The 26776-nt window shown below is 44.8% G+C and overlaps 1 protein-coding gene across 2 annotated transcripts in view; it reads left to right on the top strand.

Annotated features, from left to right (window-relative positions):
* The window catches only part of LOC147626719 (uncharacterized), a 33736-nt gene extending 22339 nt beyond the window's left edge, over nt 1–11397 (top strand). For both annotated transcript variants that reach the window (XM_086816733.1, XM_086816732.1), the window contains one exon: nt 10788–11397. In XM_086816733.1, coding sequence (XP_086672859.1) covers nt 10788–10982 — 195 coding nt within the window. In that variant the 3' untranslated portion in view covers nt 10983–11397. The remainder of the gene's footprint in view (nt 1–10787) is intronic.
* Nucleotides 11398–26776: the final 15379 nt, after the last annotated feature.

Below are 26776 nucleotides of genomic sequence, written 5' to 3'. Positions count from 1 at the left end.
AAGCACCAATGGGCTGATTTATGTGTCAATTGCACATAATCCCCAAAAATCTGTGTACCAATGAGCTTTAATTGTGCAATTAAGCACTGATTTTAAAAAAGCCCCAAAACACTGTGTCCTATAACTGCAATTGTGCAATTAAGCACAAATTTTGAAAAATCCCCAAATTTTGTCTGTCGTGCACTCTAATGTTGCCTTGCACCTGATTTTTGCAATGAAGCAAGAAATGAACAAAGCCCCTTGAACTGAAAATCAGTACTTGGTGGAACCTTGATTTTTTGCAGAGATGCCTGTTGAAGTTGTGTGCAGACCGTAGAATTTGGCGTTGGCCTCTGGCCAGTAGATGGCACGCTAAAGACTGTGCAAAGACTCTAGCTCACAGTGCTCCTCCGACTGTAGCAAGCACATGTAGGAGCTGTAGACGGCGTGGGTGACTGTTGACGGGCTGTTGCAGGCTATGGCAGGAACTGAGATGGGTGCTGCAAGAGACGGCAATGACGAAGTTGATGGGAATGGGAGACAGGCTCGGGCACAGTGTTGACGGGAGGCAGGTGACGGCGTCGGACTGCGCGAGGACGTCTGGGCGACGGCTACTGGATGGATCTGATACGGCGACGGAAAAAGGCCCAAAATTTTACTCGAAAGTGGCTTGTGCCACGTAAGCCACAAGTGTGGCGGAGATGCCTGATGAAGTTGTGTGTAGACCGTAGACTTTGGCCTTGGCTTGTGGCTAATAGATGGCACACTGAAGACTGTGCAAAGACTCTAGCCCACAATGCTCCTTCGACTGTGTAGCAGGCGCATGTAGGAGTTGTAGATAGTGTGGGCTGTAGGAGCTGCAGACACGGCGTGGGCGACTTGATGGGCTGTTTCAGGCTATGGTAGGAACTGGAAGGAACTAAGACGGGTGATGCAGGAGACGACAATGATGAAGTTGATGGGAATGGGAGGCAGGCTCGGGCACAGTGTCCACGAGAGGCAGGCGACGACGTCGGAGTGCGTGAGGACGTCTGGGCGACGGCTACTGGACGGATCTGATACGGCGACGAAAAAAGGCCCAAAATTTTGCCCGAAAGTGGCTTGTGCCACGTAAGCCACAAGTGTGGTGGAGCTCAGCCGAGCGCCGCCCACTGTGGTGCGAGCTTAGTCCGTGGGTTGGGCGATGCTGGAGCCCTTCCCACTAGCACCGCTGCCTTGGGAGGCTGAAACGGGTGGCGGAAGGGCTGAGCGATAGAATGGGTGGCGGCAGAGGAGGGCTGAGCGCCGCAGACAGAGAAGCTCCCGCGGGCGGAATCACGTGCATGGTCGACGGAGTCGCTCTTGGCGGACGGAACTGCAGAGAGAGACGGACCAACGCGTGCAGGAGAAGGGAAACCTTGCTGTGATACCACTGTTAGGTTAGGATTGCACAGAAAACATCCTTTCATTAGTTATAAAAAACGCCCTCCTGCTCATAAGAAGGCAGAGCAGAGATCCAATCAAGGCAGCTAGGGAGACTCTCCCTAGGTGCGAAAAAGTATAAATATCAGTACAAATAACTGAGAGGCTATATCATACAATAGGAGGGGGGAAAATCCAAACAGGTGGTCTGTAATGCCAGCGGGGGGAACCCGCGTGTAGGGTATAGAAGGGGCCGCTGCGCCAAGTGGTGTGAAAGGCCTGGCGCCGCAAGATCGCCGCATCCGAGTCGCCCCGTATGCGGTCATATTGTCCTCGCAGGGTGTGGATCAACTCCTGCCAGATCCCCCTAACAGTCTCTGCTGGTGGCTCCAGTCTCCCCTCAAAGGCCCTGAAACACCGGGATCTCCAGGTGAACCATATGGTGAGGCTGCTGAGGAGCTCCCATCGAAGATCCCTCTCCTGTGTCCAGCCGGCGGATAAGAAATCCGGTGAATGAACAAGGCGAGGCTGGCCCCTAATGAATCTGATGGCTTGGCTGGCCTGCTCCGTCTCGTATCCCAGAACAGGCCCTGACGAAGTCGACCAAGCAGCGGCACCCCACGTATACATGCCCTCTGGAGAGAGGGGGGCCAAAATGCACAGCATCCTCAGCCAAATCTGCTGCGCCTGTGGACAATCCCATAGGCAGTGTCTCTGTGTCTCCAACGGGTGGCCGCATTGGACGCAGGCCGTCGGAAGACCACTGTAGACAAGCCAGGTGCCAACTGTAGAGCCCCTGTGGGCAACCAGCCATTGGAAAGTCGAGATCCTGCGTGCTTGTCGGCTAGCCCAGAGCCTGGTCCAAAAATCCTCCAGGAACTCCTGTGAGAGTCCCTGTAGCCGCCCATGCTCCGATGCAGCTGGAGAGACCATCCTCCTTGCGGACAAAATATGCATCCCCAACCGAACAGTGTACTGGAAAAAGGTGATCTCTGTGGCCTAGGGGGACGCATAAGGGTCATGCCACTCGTACTCGCTAGGGTCCCACTGGAGCTGGGCCAAGGGACGCGCAGCATATGCCCATATGCGCCAATCAGAGTCCACATTTGCAGGGTCTGGATCAATATGCCACTTCCGGGAAGCGGCGGCCACTACCCGTATCCTCTGAAAGATGCACTCTGCAACCAAAGGCGACTCCGCCTCCACTCTCTGAAGTCTGCCCTCATCCTGGATCTCATAGTAGAGGCATCTACCATCCTCAGTGCAAGCTCTGACAGCAATCAGGATCTCCAACTGTGTAAAGGCTCCCATCCACCGTGGGGCCACTGGCTCGAAAGGCGTGAACCACTCCTCAGTGAGTGCCTCTTGAATGTCATCCCTCATAATCAGCCCCCCTCTGAAGTGACTCAGCCTCTCCACCTGGATCTCCTCTGGGAGACTGCAGAAGGCCTGCCAGTCTCCAAAATTGCGTGCTGGGCCTGCCGCCAATGGTCCCCAGGCTAGACGAGGCCGAGAACCCAGCATATGACCCTGCTCTGTGCGTACCGCGGGGCTCCAGATGAGCGGCTGTCTGGCCCGCTCCTCATCACAAGTAGGAGTTCTCTGAGAAAGCCCCGGTCTCAGCAGCTCCCAAGCTCGCAGGATGCTCAAGGCAAATCTGTCCTCCCATCCTCTACTGAGGCCTGTCCTCCTCATCTCTATGAAGATCCATCGTATCTCTGGTGCCCAAGTGCCCCCTGCTGGGGGAGCCCTAGCAGTTGGTGAAATAGAAGCTCCTTCCAAGGCTCAGCGCCTGGAGCCCCCGAACAATAAGCTTCCCCAATAAGGCTCTACTCTGATCAACTGGATCTATAATGCCCAAGCCCCCCTGGGCCAGCGGGAGAGTAATAACTGCCCAAGCAACCTTAGCCCGGGCCGGCTGACCATCCCGCCCGGACCAAAGAAAGTTCCTGATCAGCCTCTGTACCTGGCTGATGCAAGAACTCGAGAAGATCCAGCAAGACGTGATGTACCACATAGTCGCTAAAAGCACCTGATTTGTCACCACCACCCTCCCAGCCAAGGATAGCCGAGCTGTACTCCAATACAAAAGCTTCTTTCGAATGCTCAGAAGAAGCGGGGCGATTTGCTGCTCAGGTGACAAAGCAAGTCCAATCTGGCATCCCAAATACCGCATTGCTGTGCTAGGAGGAATCCATCTAAATCTCGGGTCTGGGCTCCATGCCGGAACGGGAGCGCTATTGATCCAAAAGGCCACTGTCTTGCGCCAATTGATCAATGCTCTCGAAGCTGCACCAAAAACCTGTAGCGACTGCTCTGCCCTCTGAAGATTGGCCTCCTGGCCATGCAAAAACAGTCCCGTGTCATCAGCAAACTCAGAATCGAGCAGGTCCTCACCCCGGACTGGGAGCTGGAGTCCTCTCAAACCAACCTCCTCTGCTGTCAGATACATGCTCATAGCCTCAGCAAAGAAGAGAAAAAGAAACAGGGCGAGAGGGCACCCCTGACGGACTGATCTGGTCAACTCAAAACTCGGCCCCTGTCCTCCTACCACCAGCACCTGACTACGAGCTGTGGAATATAGAGCCGCCACTCCTCGAATCCAGACTGGCTCAAAACCCAGGTGAAGCAAAGTGTCCTCTAAGAAACCCCAATCGACTCTATCGTATGCCTTCTCAAAATCGAGAAGCATCACGACCAGGTCCTCACCGAGAAATCTAGCTCGGGCTGGCGCCTCCCAGAAGGTGAAAATGTTGTCAAGGATACTGCGCTCCTTGACGAATCCTGTCTGGGTAGCATGAATCAGCTCCCCAAGGAAGGGCTGGATCCTCAAACTCAAGGCCTTTGCCAGGACCTTGTAGAGAGTATTGAGGATCGTAATAGGTCTCCAATGCTGAATATCATCTGACACTCCCTCCCCCTTGGGGATAAGAAAGATCAAGCCCTCTGAAAAGCTTTGTGGCATCACCCCAGTGTCCAAAACATATTGAAAGCCTCTGCGGAGGCCTGGCCCCAAAAGGTCCCAATAGCGCATAAAAAAGGCAGGCGTCAATCCGTCCTCCCCAGGGCAACTATGGCACGGAAGGACCCTCAAAGCCTCAACAAGCTCATCCTCTGAAAGAGGCTCACCCAGAACTGTGCGCATACGATCTGTGACCCTCTGCACATGGGCCCACACAGTCTGTCTGCAAGCATCACGTGCCTCCGCGGCTGGCTCCGCTGAAAGCAGGTCTCTATAGAACTCAGTGGCAATGGCTCTAATCTCCCCGGGCTCAGTGGCTAACGATCCGTCCTGCCTCCTGAGCTGGCGTACTCCTGCTCGAGCATGGCGGGGTCCGGTAATCTCAAAGAACTCCCCAGTCACTCTATCACCAAGCTGCGTCCACTGAGAGGCCTGGCGATGATAGTAGAACTCATGTCCCTGCTCCTCTGCCTCTCTAACCTCATGGCGTGCCTGGTTCAGCTGTGGGACGCCACCCACTCACATGTAGGCTGCTGCTCCTGAAAGCGCTGGAGCGAAGCAAGGCTACGTCTCAAGCGACGCTCCCGCTCTCGTGTCTCTCCCAGCCTTGTCAAGGCTACAGCGTGCAAAAAAGAGCTGAGCTCGATGAGTCCCTGGGCACACTGGCCTGCTGCACACTGGTCAGAGCTCTGGTTATCATGCCATATCCTCTCAATGTCCTCAGAAAGACTGGGATCTGTAAGTATCCTCTCTGGGATCCTCAACTGCAAGCTGGTCTCCCGTGTCCTCTCCTCAAGTGTCAAAATAACTGGCGCATGATCTGAAAAAGAGGTGCCAGCGAGAATGCCAACGGAGCCCCCACGCTCCCCAAACCTGTCGCCCACATAGAAGCGATGAATCCGTGATAGATTAGTCCCTCCCTGCCGGCGATCCGACCGAGAAAAACTAAGACTGTCCTGAGAGCGGGAGAAAGCCTCATGCTGCCATGCATCAGTGATCCGCAGTGTCATGCAAAATCGCTCCCAAGCTGCAAGCTCCGTGCTGTGCACTGTAACATGACTACCTCCCATCCTATCGGCCGGGTCCTCAAGCATGTTGAAGTCTCCCCCGACACATCAATGTGCGGCCTCGGGCAATGCATCTGTAACAAGGGTCCAGAACTCTGCTCTGGCACTAGCATGGTTGGGCGCATAGATATTGAGCACGCCAAAGAGCTCATCGTGCATCCTCAAAATAACATACTGTGCTCTACCAGGCACAATGACCCCGCGATCCACAATGGCCTGCCGCCATACATCTGCAATGACCATACATACTCCTCCCTGCCCACCCAAGGGGCCAAACCCTGCAGACCAAAATGTGTCCCATCTACCAGGCATCACCGAACCATATCTCTGAATCCTGCTCTCACTCAAATGGTGCTCCTGCATCATCAGAATATCAATACTGCCCCCAACCAGGCATCTCTGAAGCTCCTGCCTCAAGCAACCACGATAACGTACATAGTGTGCGCCGCCAAGGCCCTGTACATTCCATGAGATGATCCTCATGGATGACCTGCTGAGGTGGAGGCTGTCTCAGCCATACGGCGGGCCTTCGCAAGCGGCTTGGATGGAGAATACTCCCCATCCGAGCGGCTACGAATCTGCCCACCCGGTGTGCTGCAAGAATCTTGGATCAGGCGCCAGTGGCTGTGTCCCATGGCGACTGCCTCCCTCTTAGAGAGAGCAACCTTGTGTATGCATACATAACCAGGGTTGCGTGCTAGGTCTGCCACTATGCGAATCACCAAATGTCGAATCCCGGAGGCATCCGCACTCCCGGTATCAAAGAAATGAGCCAACTCCCAGAGTCGGCCTATCACGTCTGTCATCTCCAGATCGCTCACATGGTGAGAAAACTCAACTGCCTGAGTCTTCAAAATGCTAAGAGCGAGATCCAGAGTCCACGCCCGGCCGCTGGTGCCACAGAGAGGGAAGGAGAAGGCCACCGCTGAATCAAGTGCCTCCTCCCCTCGGGCCGGAGGTATCACCACATGAACTCTGATGGGTGCTGGCTCATGGGGGCCCTCCGCTCCAAAAAGCCGTGTGAAGGAGTAGTCAAAAGCCTCCGAACGTTGTCTAGTGTCGAGACTACTCAGCCGACTGCGGATCGAGGATATCTGTGAAGCCTGAATCGGCATGGTAGGTCTCCTCTGCGGTGCTCGAGCAAGGTCGGTGCTCAGTGCCCGCCGGACTGCAGGTGAGCGCCAGGGTACTGCTAGGGCCTCCCGGGCAGCTGAGGTGAGCGGAGGGGGAGGAGGGGGGGGAGAAGGGGGTGGGGAAGGAGCTGCTGACAAAACGGAAGCGGGAACGGGAGGAGGCGAAGGTGGAAGCGAGGCGGGAGGGGGGGATGGGAGAGGGGGGGTGGGGGCGAAGGAGGGGGTGCTGGCATCTCCCGATCCTCAGTTTGCGCTGGGGTCTCCTCCTGGAGGGGAGCAAAGCTGTTCCTCATTGGAACCCAGTGATGCTGAGACTGTGACTGCTGTTGCATCGGTCTCTAGGCATGCTGCTGTGACTGTCTCCCTCTACGGCGCCCCTGTCCAGGCTGCCAATCCGAGGTCTCTGTGGGCTGAGCAGGTGTCTCGGAGGCTGCCTGCCGAGCCGCGTCTGTGGGCGGGCCATTGGGGGCCTGCTGCTGCGGTGAAGGTCGGGGTCTCCTGCAAGTGTAGGCCTTGGTCAGGTGGCCAACCTGCCTGCATATAAAACACTGGTTCGGGAGCCCCGAAAACTCCACTCTCTGATCGATCCACCCCCCCCCCCCCCCCCCTATACTAGGTAGCTGAATGACCTTCGGAAGGGAGGAGATGTCAGGAACCAAAATTCTGACCGAAGGCAGGCCAGCTGCTCTAGCCACCACTGAAGCTGCTGTGGGGCCAGTCTCAAGCACCGAGCCCACCAATGCTCCTATCCTAGAAAGGAGCGGAAGGTACTCGCGGCGGAGTCCAGGGAAGCAAATTGTGACATGGAATAAGCGCTCTCCCTGCTCGGCCGCTTAAGTTACCTAAACAAGAGTGTGTTGGAGTAGATTGTCAAAGCCGAATTTGACAAAAGAGCCAAAATATCTTGGCCACCAGTCTCATACACCTAGAGGGGAGTGAACGTAAAACTGTCGTTCCAAGGTCACGCACTCCCTGGTGCAAGTACACAAACAGGTACATGCACACAAATAGGTACAAGTACATGAATAGGTACTAGTATGCAGTTTCCAATAGCAGTTACTCAAACAGTTACACTCGGAGCCAGTTCACAGCAAATACATTCGGTACAATAGATGTACAGCAGGTACAAGATGTATAGGTACAAGAGGTACAGATGGTATGGCTAGCAAAACAGCTGGTGCAGCAAGTACTACTGTAAGTACAGCAGGTACAGTAGGGTTTTCAGCAAGTACAGCAGATACGGTACATCGGTCAGGTACATCAAGTATAGTACAGCAGTCGGGTACAACAAGTACAGTACAGGAGTCGGGTACTGCAGGTACATGGGGGCTGTACAGCAGGTACAGTACAGTAGGTGCAGTTGGTACGGCAAGTACATTACAGTAGTCGGGTACTGCAGGTGCAAGTATAGCAGCTACAGTACAGTAGGTGCAGTCGGTACATCACATACAGTACATCAGTTAGGTACTGCAGGTACAGTACAGCATTCGGGTACATCAAGTTGGCAAGTGTACGGCAGCAAGGGAAGCACCTGTTAGTGTGTCGATTTGCAGATGGAGGAACAGGAAGTGATGTGCCTTCACAAATTGTGTGTGTGTGTGTGTGAGAGAGAGAGAGAGAGAGAGTGTTATATTAATGTCTACAAAAGGTCAAAATGACCTATGAGACCAAAAGATTACATCATGTCCATGAAATACATCATGGGTACTAAAAATAAAGGAACGGAACAAGAACTGAAATGCCAAAGATGATCCCAATACAAGTTTAGCAGAAGAGAATGTCACGTGCATGCCTGTGCCATGGCTAATCCTGTGCATGAACAGTCTTAATCCTTGACTAATCACCAGTGAATCAGTGTAGCAGCAGCAGCAGCAGAAGCAGCAGCAGTAGCGGTAGCAGCAGCAGTAACTTCATCATCATCATCATCATCATCGTCATTATCAGCAGCATCACATCATTATTAGAATCATCATGGGACTGCATGGAGGCCTGTCAAGCTGGCAGCAATCATCTGTTGGCTGGCAGTAGGTCTTGTGCAGCAAGCGGCCAGGGGTTACAGCAAGGGGCAGCAGGTGTGGGCAATACAGATAGTAAACGCAGCAGTTAGTAAAGGATTTAAGCATAATTCATGTTCACACAACAGGCTAACAGCTGGCCGACTGGTGTTCCACACAAATATATAAGCATAAGTCATTTTCAGTCATAAGCATCAAGTTCATAAATCAGTTCACTCATCTAGAAGTCAGTATAAGCCATGTAGAAGGGCTAGGGTCACCCCTATGGGGCTGACCAAAGGCCTAACCCATGTACAAGCATTAAAGCAACCTTTATGGTACGAAAACCCTAACACCAATCTCTCTCTTCGTCTCTCTCCTCTATCTTAATCTTGTGCTAATCAGCATCAATGTTCTTAATCAAGCTTAGGGTTGTGGATCAATACAGCAAGGCTTCTATGCATGCAATAAGATGACTAATTCAGCACTACGGGCTGAGAAGAGAGATAATAGATAGTTTTGGGTCCCAAATACCCTCTGAAGGGCCCCCACCGCATATGGTGTATTTGCTTTATTGAATTAGTAGAATGACTGACGTTTGGCTGTATATAGCCAGGATTGAACTGACCTTAGGGACCTTCACTTGGATGAGGTAACTCTCAGCCTGAAGATGACCCTTGGTCTTCACCTTTTGCCCTTGGTTCGTACTTCGCTGTCTAGTCCTTCGAGCCCTTGGCACTTGCAGAAATATGAGATGATTTATGGACTGGACTGAAGGGCTGTATATATACATTCCGGTCGGCCACTTCCACTGCTGTTAGCCAGGTCTCTTGGACAAATAAATGCCAAAACTCTCATTAAATGCTGGTCGGTGTGTATGTAATTACCCACGATCGGCTGGACAAGCAGACAATACAGGCGCTTTCACACAAGTGTGTGCTTCAGCCTCTATGCTTGCTGAGTATTAGTATGCATGGCCCTAGGGCTGGCCGACTTGGCATTAAACCCTTGGCTGGCCCTTGGAAGCCCATGTCTCCTGAACCTAGATTGGTGCCCGTGCATAATAAATGCCCTGTACACCTCTACATCATTCGAGAGGGTTACAGATACATGCGGGACATGCACACCTGACCATGACCTTGTACGGGACTTGTATACCTGACCATGATGCTCTACAGTGGATCCCTGGCTGACTCGTCTCGGACAAGGGCTCACAAGGGCCAATTACCACTCTAAGTCTTGCAGCTGCTCTACAGATATGTCCATGTGGCATCCAATCGCGGGATCCACGTGATACTAATGGTGCTTTCAGTTAAACGCAGACTTGAAGAAAATCAAGACCTTAGAGAAGTGTTTGTCTCTGGTGTTTATAGCTGATACGCTGCTGTTTGGACAAAGGTCTAGGGCAGCTCAGAGAGGGAAGGGTTTATAGACCCGCTGTCCACGATGAAGGTTCTAACACAATTTGGAAAGCAGGAGTTGAGATGACACTGCTTCAATAGCCTTTACTTGGTGGGAAGAGTCACTGATGCCGTCTCAAAAGAGTTATTTTTGGTTAAAGGAATTAGGCAGCCTGCTTGACAAAGAAGGGAGATAAAGTAAACCACATCTAGTCAACAAGATGATAGTGCATTGATTCGCTAACCTATACCAAAGTAAGCTTGCAAGTACATCAATTTATAGGTATAGCAGCCTCATCTTCTTGTTGATATCTCAACCACCCATGTGGCACACCATATGAATCTATGATCATCCATGTGGATTCACACACCTCTAGAGTCTAACCTTTAAACAACGCATCTAATTTTCTGGTACATATAAAACTAGATTGCACCCATCTCTCATCGCCACATATCTCGACATTACGGCTTGGCATGTCAGCTTGCAAACCAGCATAAGCTCCCAGTTTTCGATTGTATGCACAAGCTTCAGTGTCATGGTGGCCTCCAAAGATGGTTCCACTTGTTACTTTGCCTTTATATGAATGACTACGCTAGATACTGTGCAAATATTTCCCACTCGATACAGAGTATTTGTGTGAATAGCTAGTGCTGTTTCTTAGCAATGAGTGTATAGTAGCTACAAGGTAGTAGATAAATGAAGTTTGAAAAATGTGAGAGCTCCAATAATCATGTAATACTAGTAATGGGATGTCATGTAATCTATCTAATGGGTGGCCTTCCCTTTTTTTTTTTTGCAGCATACATATATTTTTTACCTGGAAAGTTGATTATCTTTTTTTCTATTTCAGGGGAAATCAAAGTGCTTTGCAACAAATAAGTTTGTAAACCATGGCCAATCCCTCTTGGGTTCCATGAGAATTGGAACACAGCAAGTTCTTCAGAGCACTCGGAAACACATTAAACAAGCTTCGGATCGGTTTCGAAGGTGGTGGTCTGGAAATTCAAATTCAGAAATGTCTAAGTCTGCAACCGCTGAGCTCTAAAAGTATTGAGCAAATGTATTCCAATGGCCAGTGGTGTTCGGATTTGATTCTCCTAATCAATAGAGAATTGGACTTTTCACGAGCACAACCAATCAATTGTTTGATGAACATACATAATATCTTTAGGTTTTCAAAAGCGCTGTAGTTAGATGACTACGAGTGTTCTGAACCCTGAAGTGTACATGCTTGCAAGTTGCTCATCATATCTTAGGGAACTCAGAAGGTCACGGGGCTGGTTTACCAGCCAACCTTTAAGGATGTAATTCCAAGAATCCTGGAGTGGTGGCTAGGTCTTAGAAAGTCCTAAGATGTGAGACCGAGTTTGGAGATGGAGCAAGCTCACATTGTTTTTGTACTTGTGTTTTGATCAAACTAGAAAGAAAGTTCTTGGGTCCTGGCCATTAACTTCAGAGAATGTGACAAACATGGTATGAAGAGTTTATTCATGATGACATAAGTAACATGAATGCGTCTCCGCCTATGCCTCATGAAAAAAAGTGGGCTCATGTACTATAAGCAGGCATAATTGACTAATTTTTTTACAGCCCTTCTCTGCACCTTTAATCTTGAACATTAGATGTTGCCTCATCAATGGCTGGCGGTGCTGCTTCATTCAGAAGTTGCAAGTACCACTTAGGGAATGGCTTATCCTCTGATGGTAGTGCAAGCTTGCTCTTCCTCCTCATCTAATCCCACATCGTGTGGGAGTGCATGTTGCTCACGACACATCCAAAGGGCAGCTAGCCTTGTGGCTAGTGGTGGCGTAATTTCTTGAATTTAATTTTCCACTGTTATTAGGTGAAGATGAGGAAGGCTTTTCCTTCACCTGTCAAAATTATTCCTCTTTGCTCACTTGCAACTTCTTGGGCTTAGGACCATAGAGTCATGTCATAATCCAAAAATATCCATTTTTTGGCTCCTTGGATCACCAATCGAGACTCCTCGTGATGAAGTTGGACATTATTGCTCACTTGTAGCACCTTCTTGGCCTTGGGACCAAAGTCCGTATCATAACGTAAAAATCTCCTTAACTTTTTTGTGTGTGTTATAGGTACATGCATGTGGTAATCGTAGCCAAAGACTTTGAAATGGACAATATAAGGCTTCTTACATGAGAAGGCTTCTTGTGGAGTCTCGCCGTCCACCACCGCCTTTGTTGTACTTGTACTGAAGATGCTAGCTATTGATTTAGCCCCAAAAATGAATCTTGAAGACCTTTGTCTTTGAGCATATTCCAAGCAATCTCCAAGCAATCGTCCAATTCTTGTACTTGACAACTCCATTTTATAGCAGAGTATGAGCCATAGTAAGCTATTGTTGAATCCCATACTTCTTGCAGAAAGCATCAAATGCCTTTGATATGTGAACTGACCTCCTTGATCTATCCTTGGCTTTTTTTACCTTCATAATTATTTTTTCTTTAATGGTAGCAAATCAGTCTTTAAACTTTTGAAGTGCCCTCGATTTCATCTCAACGAGTTGGACCTAAATCTTTCAAGAAGTAGGAAGAATCTCCCACAGGAGTTGTTTACTTCTTCTTAGACATTAAAGAGCTAGAGTTATGGCATGGTTATATAGCACCGGCTAATATTGTCGGGTTTACACTATGGACCTTGTTGAGATATCGAGCTAACTAGTGCGGATATGGATAGTACACCATGATGATAGCTCCACACTAGGGTTATTTCATGTAGTCGGGTTCACACTATGGACCTTGTTGAGATATCGGATTCAACTAGTATGGATATGGATGACATGCCAGGATGATAGCTTCATACCTATGCCATTTGTGTGGTTGTTGAGATTATGATTGATATTATGTTGTCGTGGTTTACAAGCTGCGTGATAGCTACTGTGGTTTACTAGAGTTATGGCATAGTTATAGCACCGACTCATATAGTCGGGTACATACTATTGACTAACTTTGAATGTTCTAGTAGGAGAGTAGTTTCCCTTTTAGTATGTACTCTTATCTTTATTTTATGGTTGTAAAGAAGTAAGACAATAAAAAAAATTTATGTCATTCATCTCTCTTGTGTGCTTGTCTACTCGTGTGTGTGTGAAGAAGAAACCTTACAAGGAGCTCAAGCATTGTTCTCATGGTATTAGAGTGCTAGTTCGTGTGTGAAGAGGTCAAGAGGCAAGCAAAGGAAGCGCTACATAGGTAGGGGTAATTTCATCTCTTTTTCTTTGATTCCCAAGCAAATCTCTGTAGGTAGCTGGAGGACAACACCACAGCAGGAGAGGGCACTATCATATCTTGTGGAGCCCTCTTCGATGAATAAAGAGCGCAATGTATACTGTGCGCTAAGCTAATAGATGCTACATGTGCAGGCTGTACTGGAGTGCTCTATGACACATTGGCTCTACATTAGTGCAACATTTCTACAATAGGAATACCTTTTTAGGAATATTTTGTCGTATGCCATAGCCGTGTTGTGAGCCTCAATCCAGGACATATGAGGCACGGGCTAGTCTCCAAAGCCATAGAGCGTTTGCATGTGTTTGTCCTTTTATCTACTTGGAGAATTCATCAAATAGGTACACGTAGAGGGCAATCCTAGCACTAGGCATTGCATTAGCAAGCATTATAGGGACAGTCACATGGGCCAGCTCATAAGGCACCCCATCATGGGGGCTCCCTTGAGTATGGGTCTAAGGATCCTAAGCCACCTCTCCTAGCCATGTCAGCAAGCATAGCTAACTTAGCTAGCTTATTTAGTCAATGTTGGCCATCTTCTAGGCCTCATGGAGAGCAAGAACACCCAATCAGTAGCCTGTATAATAGTCGGCCAACATAAGGGCTTGCGAACATGCAATCGACTAGCATAAAGGACAAGGTATTAACATCATGCACATCAATTAATGCTATTAAATAAGCATTTTATTTGTCCAGCAAAACAAGCTGATAGCAGATGTGCATATCAACCAGCAGTCAAAATCCATACATAAGCAAGCGTTGAGTTCACAACATAAATCATCCATCACAAATTAGTCTACGTGCAGTCAAAATCCATACATAAGCAAGCGTTGAGTTCACAACATAAATCATCCATCACAAATTAGTCTACAAGCAGTCAAAGAGGAGTGATGTGTGCCTAGAGCCTTCGGCCCTTGCACATATAATCAACTTTACTGTGCTACAGTCCTAAGGCCTCCATGAAGAATCTCTTCAGCATTGAACCAGTATATGTGCATCCCTTAGTTCTAGGTTTGCTGGTCATTTAAGAGTTATTCAAGGGAGCGTGGATCGCATATGGTTCAGCTTGCGTTAGTCTACTTCGTCCTTGCGTTGGGTAGTCCTCAGTCATCTTTCATACTCACAATTGCATCTACATCTCCCACATCAACCACTAACGCCGTCCAACTCTTACTCGCCTTAAACGAAGTACCCACTGTGGTATTTGGCGATAAGTAGGAGGGTGAGGTTGAGGGGCAAAAGAAAGCTCTCATTCTTGCTTATGACACAATGAGGGGACAACAATTCATTCTCCTCTTTGATATGGGCAACTCTGAGGATGCCATTTCTCCTCAGTTGACTAAAAAAATGAGATGTACACTTGTACTCCATCATCTAGACATAAACGGGTTCACACTTGTCTTCGCACTTACAAATCTCATAAGTCTCAACACTTTGAATTCATGGTTGAAAAGGCCACATTTCAACGAGACTTCATTGTCTCACCTCTTCTAGGGTGATATATGATTCTCAACATTCAGTGGTGTAGGGATTATACACCCATTCTTGATTAGAGACAGGACACGTTCACTATTGTTGATGGTGTTCCTGAGCTTGTCTTGACTTGCAAGAGGATAGGAGCATTCCATGTATTCCACTCATCCCACACATCCAAGCCCAAAGAGCTATCAGAAAAGGAGTTGAGTGCGCTTTGATTTATGTTTGTAGCCAGCATTTTGCTGTTCAACTAGCAGCCCCTTTGTGGTCTCCTAGCACAATTTCAAGACATTATGCTAAAGGATGATCTCTCGTTGCCTACTTGCCCTAAGGTCGTCGCATTGAGTTAGTCCTCGGGACAGAACTGCCCAGTCAGTTCCCCTATCATCTTTCTAAGGCATTAGAGGGCAAACTGGAGTAGCATCTTTTCTAGTTACTCCGAGTTGGATTTAACTGACCCTCATTCTTGCCCTTTGTTGCATCTATCTTGTTTGTGCAAAAGAAAGATAATTCCGTACGATTATGTGTGGACTACAAGAAGGCACTTAATAATCTCACAGTGAAAAATGGGTTCCGAATGCCCAGGATTGAGTATATGCTTGAGCAACTTAATGGTTCAAAGTTCTTTTCGAAGATAGATCTCAAGAGTGGCTATCATCAGGTTTAAACCTTTATGGTTGACATAGCAAAACAACCTTTAGGAGTGAATGTGGCCACTACAAGTTTGTGGTGATGTCATTTGGCCTTACTAATGCATTGGTGACGTTTAATATGATGATGTCTCGGGTTTTCATGGAGCTCATAGGAAAGTGTGTTCATCTTTTTATTTCTTCAATCAGAGAGAGAGAGTAAGTTACACGACTCAACAAAGAGCTTGATTAAAGATGTGACCATTTATTTTCTTCAATCAAAGTATAATATCTTTATAGTATTATGTGAACCACCCTGAGAGTGGGTTCACACACACTTACACACACATAAGTGTTCACATTGGACAAGATGGACATACAAACACGGCTCCACACACATATGGTGAGATATGTGTAAACATGAGGTGAACATGCTTACACGAGACTCTAAAATACCCAACAAACCCCCCTTTAGAGTGAAGGTGGAAGTGTGATGAGGAAATTTCACTAGGCAAGAATACACATGCTCCAACTTTGGTTCGAACTTGGCATGTTATAGTTGCAAGCTCATAGACTCATGTAACTTGGCTTAAAGGCTGGTAAGCTTGGCTTAGACATTGGTGAGCTTGGCCTCAACAAGCTTAGAGACCCAACACTAGCATGTCAATTAAGGATGGTCTCTTTTGACAGCGTTTTCATAGCTCCATCAATTGATAAATCAAGTGTACAATGCACACTTGTTGAGAAGAAAATCTTGGTGAAGCACTGGTTGGTAAAGCTTGCCCATATGGTTAACGAAGCACCGGTTGGAAAAGCCTTCCCACAATCAAGTGTACGATGCACACTTGAGAAGAAAATCTTGATGAAGCACCGGTTGGTAAAGTGTACGATGCACACGAGAAGAAAATCTTGACGAAGCACCGGTTGGTAAAGTGTGCCCACATGGTTAATGAAGAAGCCAATGTGAAAGTTGAAAACATATTACAAAGGTCCAAAAATGCATTCCCCATATGAACAAACCTTAAGAGAGTCATTTAAACCTCTTTGTAAAACCTTATCTCTTGACTTTGGTGTTGTGATTGTTAAAATTACAGCAATGTGATGAGCTATGGTGGATCAAATGCTAGAATCAACATCATTAACAAAGAGATTAAATGATAATTAAGATGTGATTAGTGAGCAATTAATTGATAGCTTAATGTAGGCATGGATAATCAAAAACCAGCAAATTCTCATTAGGCCAATGCCTCAATTCATAGGGTTTACATCCAAGCATCTACTCCCACTAATCTCTCCCTGATTCACTCCACTTCTTTTGCTTGATTCTCTCCATCTCTCCCAGAATATCTCCACACCTTCTAAATCTCCTCATGCTACCCTTTATTCTCTCCCAGTAGATTCTTCTCACCTTTTCACAAGTTCTCTCACATTTACAGATTCTCTTTTACAGCCTCTAGCCAAGGGCTTGTTCCCACACACATCCGATTCACTTGTATATGTCAACCCCTCCGCTCAAGTGAATACTCCTAGCACACCTGGACCCTATACCAAGTTTCCCTCTTACTTGATAGTCCGCGACCAGTGCCTCAAGTCCCTATTCCTTCTCCATTGGGTTTGCTGTAGCTGGCTTTCCACAGTTGTGGCAAGTGAAGGCCCTTCCTCCTACTCTGCCTCTTCCTCGTCCTCGAGAATCCTCCTCGGGTGAAGAATGCTTTTTCGTCTCTTGCTGTTGAGTCGAGCCATTTCTTCTCTTTGCCTCTGCTCTCTTGCTTTAGTAGAGCTTCTTCTATCTCGTGTAGCTTCAATTCAGGTACATTCTTTAGTGTTGCTACAATGTTTTCATATTCACCTTTGTCCACACTCTTCTCAGAAGCACTGCTAGTGCCTCATCATCTTCTACCTTTTTGCCAATAGCTGCTAGTTGTTGCTTAATGCTTCTATATCTATTTAAGTGTGTGATTAAAGGTTCACTTTCCTTTGTATCCAATTTGTAGAATTGCATTAACAGATTTATCTTTGAATTTTTAGCTTGTGTGCCAAATAATGTATTTTCATCCCATGCATCTTTTGCCCATTGTATCCCTGTGATGTGATGAATGATTTCATCATTTAAACTGAGTGCGATAAGTCCAAATGCTTTTTAATTCCTGATCTTCCACTCATTTTTCCCTCTCACCTCTGGGCATTCATCTCTTCCCTCAACTAGCCCCCAGAGATTTTTCCTCATGAGCAGATACATGGTTTTTGTCTGCCATGTGTAGAACTGCTCTCCATTAAATTTGGCTAGGTCTTATCTCTTGATCCAATTTCAAGATTCAAGGACAGTGTCTACCCTTTTACAACTCAATCTGGTGTTTAGGAGATGATTACAACAGATTTATCAGCATAAAATCACCAGAAATTACATTAAATCAAGGGTAACCAATTTGTACGGAATGGTTGGAGTATCAAACCATCTCCGAATTGCAATTTGAAGTTATAGGGATCTATATTAGATACCTAATGGTTAATTTGAACCCTCAATTACATCAAAAAATAGTGATTAGCACTGATTAATCATTGATTAAAAAATTAATCCTCTATTTTGTGTGTAAAAATAGAGTATACGGGGAGCCCAGATCTGAGGCCTTAGAGTTCAAATGAGCTCAAATCCTTTCAAGGCCATCAATAGCAATCAGTCTAGTAGAGGATTAAGCCAAGAAACATAAGATTTGACCAAATAGTGAATGCTTAATCTCTATTTTACCAAAGTCACTGATGAAGAGCTTGGATCTCACTGTAGACTTGATCAAATCAAATTCTGACTTCACCAGCTTGTAGAACACCCTTGAAAACCCCTAGGGCCAAGAGGAATTAGACCCATTGCAATTGGAGAAGAAGAGATATCATTTTTCCTCAGATAAAAATGGCGCTTGCAGATTAGCAAAAAATGTGAGCTTCTCTTAGCGGTTTGCTGTGCTAATTCACTTGGTTGGAGCACAAGTGAGATAGCTATGTATGGCTACAAGGGCTTGAGCTAATTTTGCTCCTGGATGGAGATCAAGCCCCTCCACTGGCTAGGGGTACAGTGGCTAGTTGAAAAGAGGTAAAAATACTAATTATCTACTAATCCTACTTAGCCAAGTGATTAGCAAGATAATGGGCTCACAAATTAATGGATTCTAGGCTAGGCTCTAATACCATGTGAAAATTACGGCAATGTGATGAGCTATGGTGGATCAAATGCTAGAATCAACATCACTAACAAAGAGATTAGATAATAATTAAGATGTGATTAGTGAGCAATTAACTGATAGCTCAATGTAGGCATGGATAATAAAAAACCAACAAATTCTCATGAGGCCAATGCCTCCATTTATAGGGTTTACATCCAAGCATCTAATCCCACTAATCTCTCCCTGATTCATTCCACCTCTTTTGCTTGATTCTCTCCACCTCTCCCAGAATATCTCCACACCTCCTAAATCTCCTCATGCTACCCTTTATTCTCTCCCAGTAGATTCTTCTCACCTTTTCACAAGTTCTCTCACATTTACAGATTCTCTTTTACAGCCTCTAGCCAAGGGCTTGTTCCCGCACACACCCTATTCACTTGTATATTTCAACAGTGATGTGGATGTGCTAGTGATTAGCTATGATGTGACGTGGATGCATTGGTGATTAGGAGTGGTGAGACTGCTAGCGAGTGCTGAAGGTGACAACTTCCTGTGGAGGCAACGGCCATTAGATAGTCGTAGAGACAGGGCAACCAACTGGAAAAGTAGTGGAAAACACACACTGGACAATAGTGTCAATGTGGTGGTGACAGTAGTAGTAAGATATGACAGAGGTGCACATAGTGACATTGACAGACGAATGACAAAAGCGTCGAATGTGCATGTGCTTTCCTTGACGGACTCAATGATCTCTTGAGACGGACTCAATGATCTCTGAAAAAGTTTTAGTGGTCTTGTTGGTCTCGGAAGATAATGCTCCCACTTGGACTGCCTGTCATGGAAATACGATTTGAGAACATTAAATGCCAGTTGATTATATATTTTTATATGGCTATTTGTCTACGGATGGAATGCACTTGACATATGCAAATTGGTCCAAAAGTTGTCGAAGCTGAATTGGTTCACAATTTCTAGACCCAAATGGAGCAAGAAGAGGTCCAATAAATTCCATACTGATGTCTTGAAAAGGGCATTCAGGAAGAATTGGCAAAGGTTAAAGAAACCTTGGTTGTTTCGTATGAGGAACCTTCACCTTCTTGCATATTTGGCATTCTTGGACATGTTGATAAACATCCCTTCTCATCTTATGCCAATCGAATGATTACTTTAGCTTCTCTAGTGTACTGTTGATACAGCAAGCGGCGAGAGAGTTATGGGCATCATGAAGAAGTGCATGTCGCTTTTCCCTTAGTATGCATAGCCAGTTCTTGTAAAGTAACCAGCCATCTTGGATGGTATAGTCACTAGATTTGGAGCATATGCCACACAAGTCCACAAGTCAAGACATGATGTAAACTTTAAAGAATGGGGATTGGGTATATCTCTAGATAATGAAGCAAGTAGGAAAACATTGTCCCAAACTATCCTTCTGTAGCTTTGGACCCTTTTCTATCATCATATAAAGATCAGTGATGTCTCCATGAAAGCTTAGGTTTTCAGATAGTTGGACTATGCACAATTTTTTTCAAGTTTCTTGGTTGAAGCCCTACATTGGTCTAGCTTTGGAGGATATTGCAAATGAGGAGGAACCGGACATGGTAGACAAAGCCAAAGTCATTGAGCCTGAATGGATTCTCCTCAATTTTGGGTTTGCATAGTGGTTATTGAAGAGTTATTTAAGGGAGCTTGGAAAGCATATGGTTTAGCCTGCGTTTGGTCTACTTCGTCCTTGCATTGGGTAGTCCTCAGTCATCTTTCAGACTCATTGTATAAAGTTCTCCAGAGAAATACAAGCAAATACTCAATAATTTGCAGATCTTGTTCAATAATTTGACTAATAGAAACTAGTTTCTTTGTTATGTATAAAGCACATCAGCAACATATATCATTTTGCCATCTGCAAGTGAAGTTACCCTCATGGATGTTGCTGATGAGCTTCATACATAACAAAGAACCTAGTTTCTATTAATCAAATTATTGAACAAGATCTACAAGTGAAGTTACTCTCATGGATGTTGCAAAGGAAAACATAGTTGATAGAATGTTTACATTGTATGTGAGCATGCCTGAAGTCAAGGCTACAATGTTTGCACATGGTACACGTATGATTGTAGACATTAATAGTTGGCATAAACACGTTGGATATGTCAATACTAAAAAATATGCAGGCCCAAAATGTTTTTGCTTATTTGTCAAAGTTTAAGATGAAGGGAATGCATAAAGTACTTAAAGCATGAAAATTGGGCAAGTAGTCTAAGCATGGATTCTTGGATGATAAGAATGTAAGTCAAAGACCTCTAGATGTGTTGGCATGAGGAAGAGGATTAGGATGAGCTTAAGGAGGATAAAAGAATATAAGCATCATCATTATAGCATGATTATGGAGTAAGATAATTAAGGTATTAATGATATAATTAATCACAATATGGAGGTAAGGTAATGATTAAGGTGTTAATGACATAATTAATCACAATATGGAGGCAAGCCAATGGTATCTAATGGTTCATTGTTCATTCATAGAAAGCCTCTTATATAGGATCATGTTATAATGCTTATGACATCATTGATGTTAAAAATGTTTCCTTAATCTTCTCCATGAATCTAGGCTCCATTTGTGCTAAAGAGAAATGTAGGGGAGAGGAAGAGCTTGGGTTCCTTACAAGCAAACACACACACACACACACAAGAGAGTGCAAGATACAAGAGATAGATGGATGGCTGAATTTTCTTCTATATTCTTCTCTTCTCTACAACCATATAAGTAAAAGATAAGAGTACATACATAAGAGATAGATGGATGGCTGAATTTTCTTCTATATTCTTCTCTTCTCTACAACCATATAAGTAAAAGATAAGAGTACATACATAAAGGGAAAGTACTCTCTTACACAATAACATACAATGGTCCGTCCATAGTGTGAATATAACTATATGAGCTAGCGCTATAACTATGCCATACTTCTAGTACTCCAAAGTGTCTCGCCATCAATGTCTCTTACACTAGTTGAGATCGATATCTTCTATGTGCTCAATGCCTTCATGAAGATGTTAGCCGCATGATCCTCTGTGTGCTGACATATATTAGATCTACATCACCTGCTCTAGAACCTTCTTCCTCACAAAGTGATAATGCACTTCAATGTGCTTTGTTCTAGCATAGTAACTATATTCTACTCATGTTGTCACAATAAATGACAAATACCCTATCTAGGAGCTCACCCATATCACCAAGTAGCTCTTGAAACCAAGCTACCTCACAAGCTGCCATAGGAACACCCCTGTACTATGTCTTTGTACTCGACAAGGCAACTATTGGCTGGTTCTTACTGCTTCAACTCATAGAGCAGCACTCCCAATAAAAACATAAAACCACTGATAGATCTCTTGTCTGCAACACTACTAGCCCAATCAGTATCTATGTACCCATGTAGCTGTATCTCTATACCACCCTCATAGAAAAGTCCATAATGAATCGTGGACATTATGTACCTGAGAATCCATTAGCCACATTCAAGTGTGGCTTCCTAGAAATGTGCATAAATTGACTCACAAGTCCAACATCATAGCTGAAGTCTGGCCAAGTAATGCTCATGTAGATCAAACTACCCACTATGCGCTTATACGTAGTGGGTTCCTTTAAAGCTTACCTGTATCTACAGAAAGATTTGTGGTCTACTCCAATGGAACTAAAATAGGCTTTCAACTTGTCATACCATACTTGGATAACATGTCCAAGCCATATTGTCTCTGCAAACAAAATTTCATGAGGTGATCTCACCACTCTATAACCAAGAAATACCATAGCTCACCCAAATCTTTCATCTCAAACTTTTACTTCAAAAGCCTCTTGACATCATGTATGTGAGCATCGCTATCACTAGTGATAATCAAGACATCCATATAGATGACTAATAGCATGATCCCTCTGTCTGTCTTTTTCACATAAAGTGAAAAATTTGCATTGGATATCTGAAATCCAATGGTAACAAATTACTCCCCAATCTTGTTTGACCTTGCCCTGGGTGCTTGCTTCAAGCCATACAAGACTTTACGTAACCTGCACATAAAATCTAGGTGTGCATCACTCTCATAATCTGGTGGCCGCACCATGTAAACTTCTTCTTGCAAATCACTATGCGCAAGAAGACATTTTTTACATCCATCTGATGTGAGTACCAACCCTTTGCTGTAACTATAGCAATGACAGCTCTCACTGTTTCCATTCTTACAATCAGGCTGAATGTGTCCTCATAGTCAATGACATAAGTCTTTGTATAGCCCTTAACAACCAATCTTTCCCTATACTTGGTCACATTGAACCATCAACGTTATCCTTGACCTTATACACCCACTTACATCCAATTGCCTTATTTTCCTTAGGCAAAGGCACTAACATTTGTATCTAATGTTGCCATCTCCTTATTCATGGCATCTTCCCACGTCTTATTTCCAAGTGCCTGACCAAAACAAGTAGGCTCCAACTCTTGTATTTCTTTAACCATGTAAGCGTAATGATGGGCTGTACATCCATCATATCTCAACCTGTTAGTAGGATATCTAACCTTCGTAAACCTGCGTACACTTAGATCACTGCTAGGTGTCCTCAAAATAGCCCTGGTTCTCCTTACACCAGGAGTAACCACAGATGGAATGCCAAGCTCCTCATCAAGGCTCTTCTCAGAGCCACATTATTTTTGGGCAGAAGCACTAGCAAATTTTGCGTACATTATGAACACATGACACCCATTGTAGTTGTTCATGGTTATGCCACCTAAGAACAGAAGTTTACAAGCATAAAACCGGATGTGTCAGGCTTGAAGTGTATTTCATATGTGCATGTTCTTGATGAATTAAGAATAAAGTTTGATCCAAAGGTAGATAAATGCATCTTTATTGGTTATGCTATGGAGAAGAAAGGTTATAGATGTTATAACCCTACCACTCCCCTGAGTTGCGAGTAAGCAGTTAGTGAAATAGGTGCCTACTTCATGAGGGGAATTTCCGCACACTAAGGTGTCAAGAAATGCATCATTTCCTCTAAATATTTCTTCTTTTTTAACCTTTTCCTTAGTCAACTCTTCATCTTATGTGAGTATTTACACATTTTTGGGAGGATTTTCTTTATTTCTTCAATTTATCTCCTCCCTACATTTGTATTAATCTAATTGGCCCCTCAGAACCTTAATCTAAAATTTTCAAAAAATCTGGACCCTTAGGCGGCTAAGGCCTTTTGAACAACAGATTATAATTTATTTTTAATGCACCCTCCGAATTTCTTTTTGAACTATTTCAGGGAAATTTATTTTAATAAGAAGAGATATTTTCCATCCAAAAATATCTAAAAATTGAATAACCTCTCTCTAGAACATTTTCTCTCTCTAAGCCAAGATCTGTTAATATTCTGACAAGGGGAATGATTACAGGGGGAGAGATTGGACATCTTGAGGGGCTGGGGGAGGAATCTTATGATACCCTCCTCTATTTCTAGTTTAACCTCTCTAGCACCACCTTTGCAACCAAGTTCTAGTTTAACCTCTCTAGAGGTGGCATACCCTCCTCCATTTCCAGTTTAGCCTCTCTAGCACTACCTCTTGCAGCCAAGTTCTCTTCATGTCTTGATCCCTTGAGAACGGAAGAATCTTCTCCATGTATTACCGTATTAAAAGCACATCTCTCAAACCAGCTCCCTCTATGGAGATCAAAGATGGTTTTCTCTTATTCAAGCCTTCTAAGTTGGGCTTGTGCTTCTCTCATTCTTACCTCAATATCTACTTCTTTGGAAGTGGGAAAGTATACTAACCCCGTTCTTTGGGTGCTGATAGGATCTCTTTGTATTCTTGGAGTATACTATACCGTGGGTTGAGGGTTGCTCATCCTTGATGGTTCCTCCCTTAGTTGTTTTCCTATACTTCCAGGTCTTTCAATACTCACTTCTTGGTCCAAGCTCAATGGTTGTCCCTTGGAAACTTGTAGTAGAGCTTCCCTTTCAGGATCATGTCTATATCATAGGATTCCTGAGGCTAAGCCCATGAACCCGGCTAGACAGTGTTGGAGAAGTTTTGTCCTTATCCCCCGCCACTACTTATTAAAGATTTTCCATGGACTCCTCACTACTTGAGGACTCAAAAGAATTCAGTCTATGCAAGGCAAATACACTCCTTTGTGTGCTGACCATGTGAGCATACTTGAAGCTTCTCTGCTAGGAGGATCCTAGGTGCTTGGATGCACTGTCATATCAGGGAAATGTCATCACCACACCCAACAATACCAAGCAAGAGAAGCACAGGAAACGGTACGAGGGTAAAGAGCTTCATCTACTCTTCCCCCTTTATGTTGGCTACTACACCCTTATCGGGAGCTCTTCGGGAGGCACCGACAAACGAACTCCGATTGAGGAGCTTTCTTCACGTGAGGAAAGCTACAGGGAAACTATACTGTCCTATTTTCGAGGCCGAAAATGCATTTTGAGCGCGTCTCTGTTTTCACTTCGCAAGTGTTCACAAGCACTGCTGCGGGGTAAGTTTCGATTGTCTGCAGCAAACCCTATTTTTGGAACTGCAGGAAGGGCAATTGGCTGTGTAGACATTGTGTGTGCTACAAAAAGGTCTCAAAGTTGCCATTGGGTGTATGTATGCAAAGTAAGGTCACTGGTTGTGATAGTTTGGGTGCAGTATAGTACCGCTGTAGAGAATATAACAATTTGTGTAGGTCAAGCAAGAGTGTTGTTGGATGGTAAATTTGTGTTGCAGAAAAGATATCAAATGATGGAATAAACCAGATTGTTGCAAAGAAGCTTGACAAGAAGAACTTCCATGCTTGAATAAAAGGTTTAGGTGGACGAATTTCGTGATGGAAAAAGGTTACTTGGACTACATCCTTATGCATGGGTGCATCCATTCATAGCTTCACATATATGTAATATATATATATATATATATATGTATATATATATAAATTTATAGATAATACATGCATATGTATATAAAACACTCTTATAATATCTATTTTTAAAAATAAAATATGCATGAATAAAAAAATATATTATTACACTTATATGATTTTTAAAAAAATCATTTTTAAAGATTAGTTATTTGTTAATTTTTGTAATATACATATATAATTTAAAGGTAAGTTTTTTTAAAATTATTTTTTATTTTAAAAAATAAATAACATATATAAATTGAATAATATATTATTTTTTAGTTAAAAAAGCACAGAAAATCATTCACGACGTGAATTGTTTTTTGACACTTCACACCGTGAATTGTTCTCTGCAATCTTATAGCCTAAAAAACAGGTCAATAGAATTTGATCAAAATATAATGGGGACAGCAAAATAGCTTATCAAATCATACATACATGCACTTAAGGTCTGGAAAGCTCATCGGAGAGACGACCTTACACTTGACCATAGTACATCAAATCACCCAGGATCTTCTTATAAAAAACGTGTGGGTTTAGGACACTCAGTAATAAGCACTCACTTGAGTGTCTTAAGGAATCTGACCACCGTTGAAACTAGTAGTGAAGAATCCATGGAAGAAGGGCTCCGATACTCTGGGTTTGGGGAAGAGGAGAAACCACACTCCCCAACTAGATCCGTGGTATCATTGATATCACCCAAGGATGTTTTTATCTCCAAACCAGCCATGATGAAGAAGCGCAATCTACGGGCATGGGTCCGTTCAACCCGCGCTATTGGACTTGGTCCAAGCCAAGAAGTGCCCATCCAAACGTTAAATTTGAGGCTATTAAACACTTGCACCTCCTGAATGAGAAGAGACATGGAAAGTGCGGCCAAGACAGGTCAAGTATTCTTTCCAACCTCAGAGGAAGTAGAGTTAGATCTAAAAAGGATTGAGGTGGAACACGAGAGTTGAGCTTAAGGAAACAAGAGCTTGATACTCGAAGGGTGAGAGCCAAGCAAAAGGAGATGGGAAGTGAGGGAGAAATTCCAAACTTAGAACCCATTAATGAAGAGGCCAAAGTGGAGGAAGGGTTTTTACCCTAGAAGAAGAGGATAACCTAGTAAGAGGGACGGGGAAAGTGGAGAATCGTCTGTACACCAAAAAGGACATCAAGCAGATGATCAATCATCCTAAGTTCCTACAAGACATGAAACTCTTAATTATGCTTGGGCATATAGAGCCAACTAATGATGAGCCATTCCAAGGTGCAGTGGTGGCAGGAGACTGGAGATTCCTAGAAGAGCCAGGACAGGAAGAGGACAAGGTCTAGGTAGGGAGGGAGAAATCCCCCAAAGACCAAGGGTGGATCCAACCCTTGATCTTAATGCAGCCACAAGGACAGATCTATTGAATATGGCTGCAAAAA

This window comes from Cibotium barometz, chromosome 22, assembly GCF_041138505.1.
Source record: "Cibotium barometz isolate CiBa-2024 chromosome 22, ASM4113850v1, whole genome shotgun sequence".
Taxonomy (NCBI): domain Eukaryota; kingdom Viridiplantae; phylum Streptophyta; class Polypodiopsida; order Cyatheales; family Cibotiaceae; genus Cibotium; species Cibotium barometz.
Note: the sequence above shows the minus strand (reverse complement) of the source record. Positions and strands in the feature narration are given on the sequence as shown.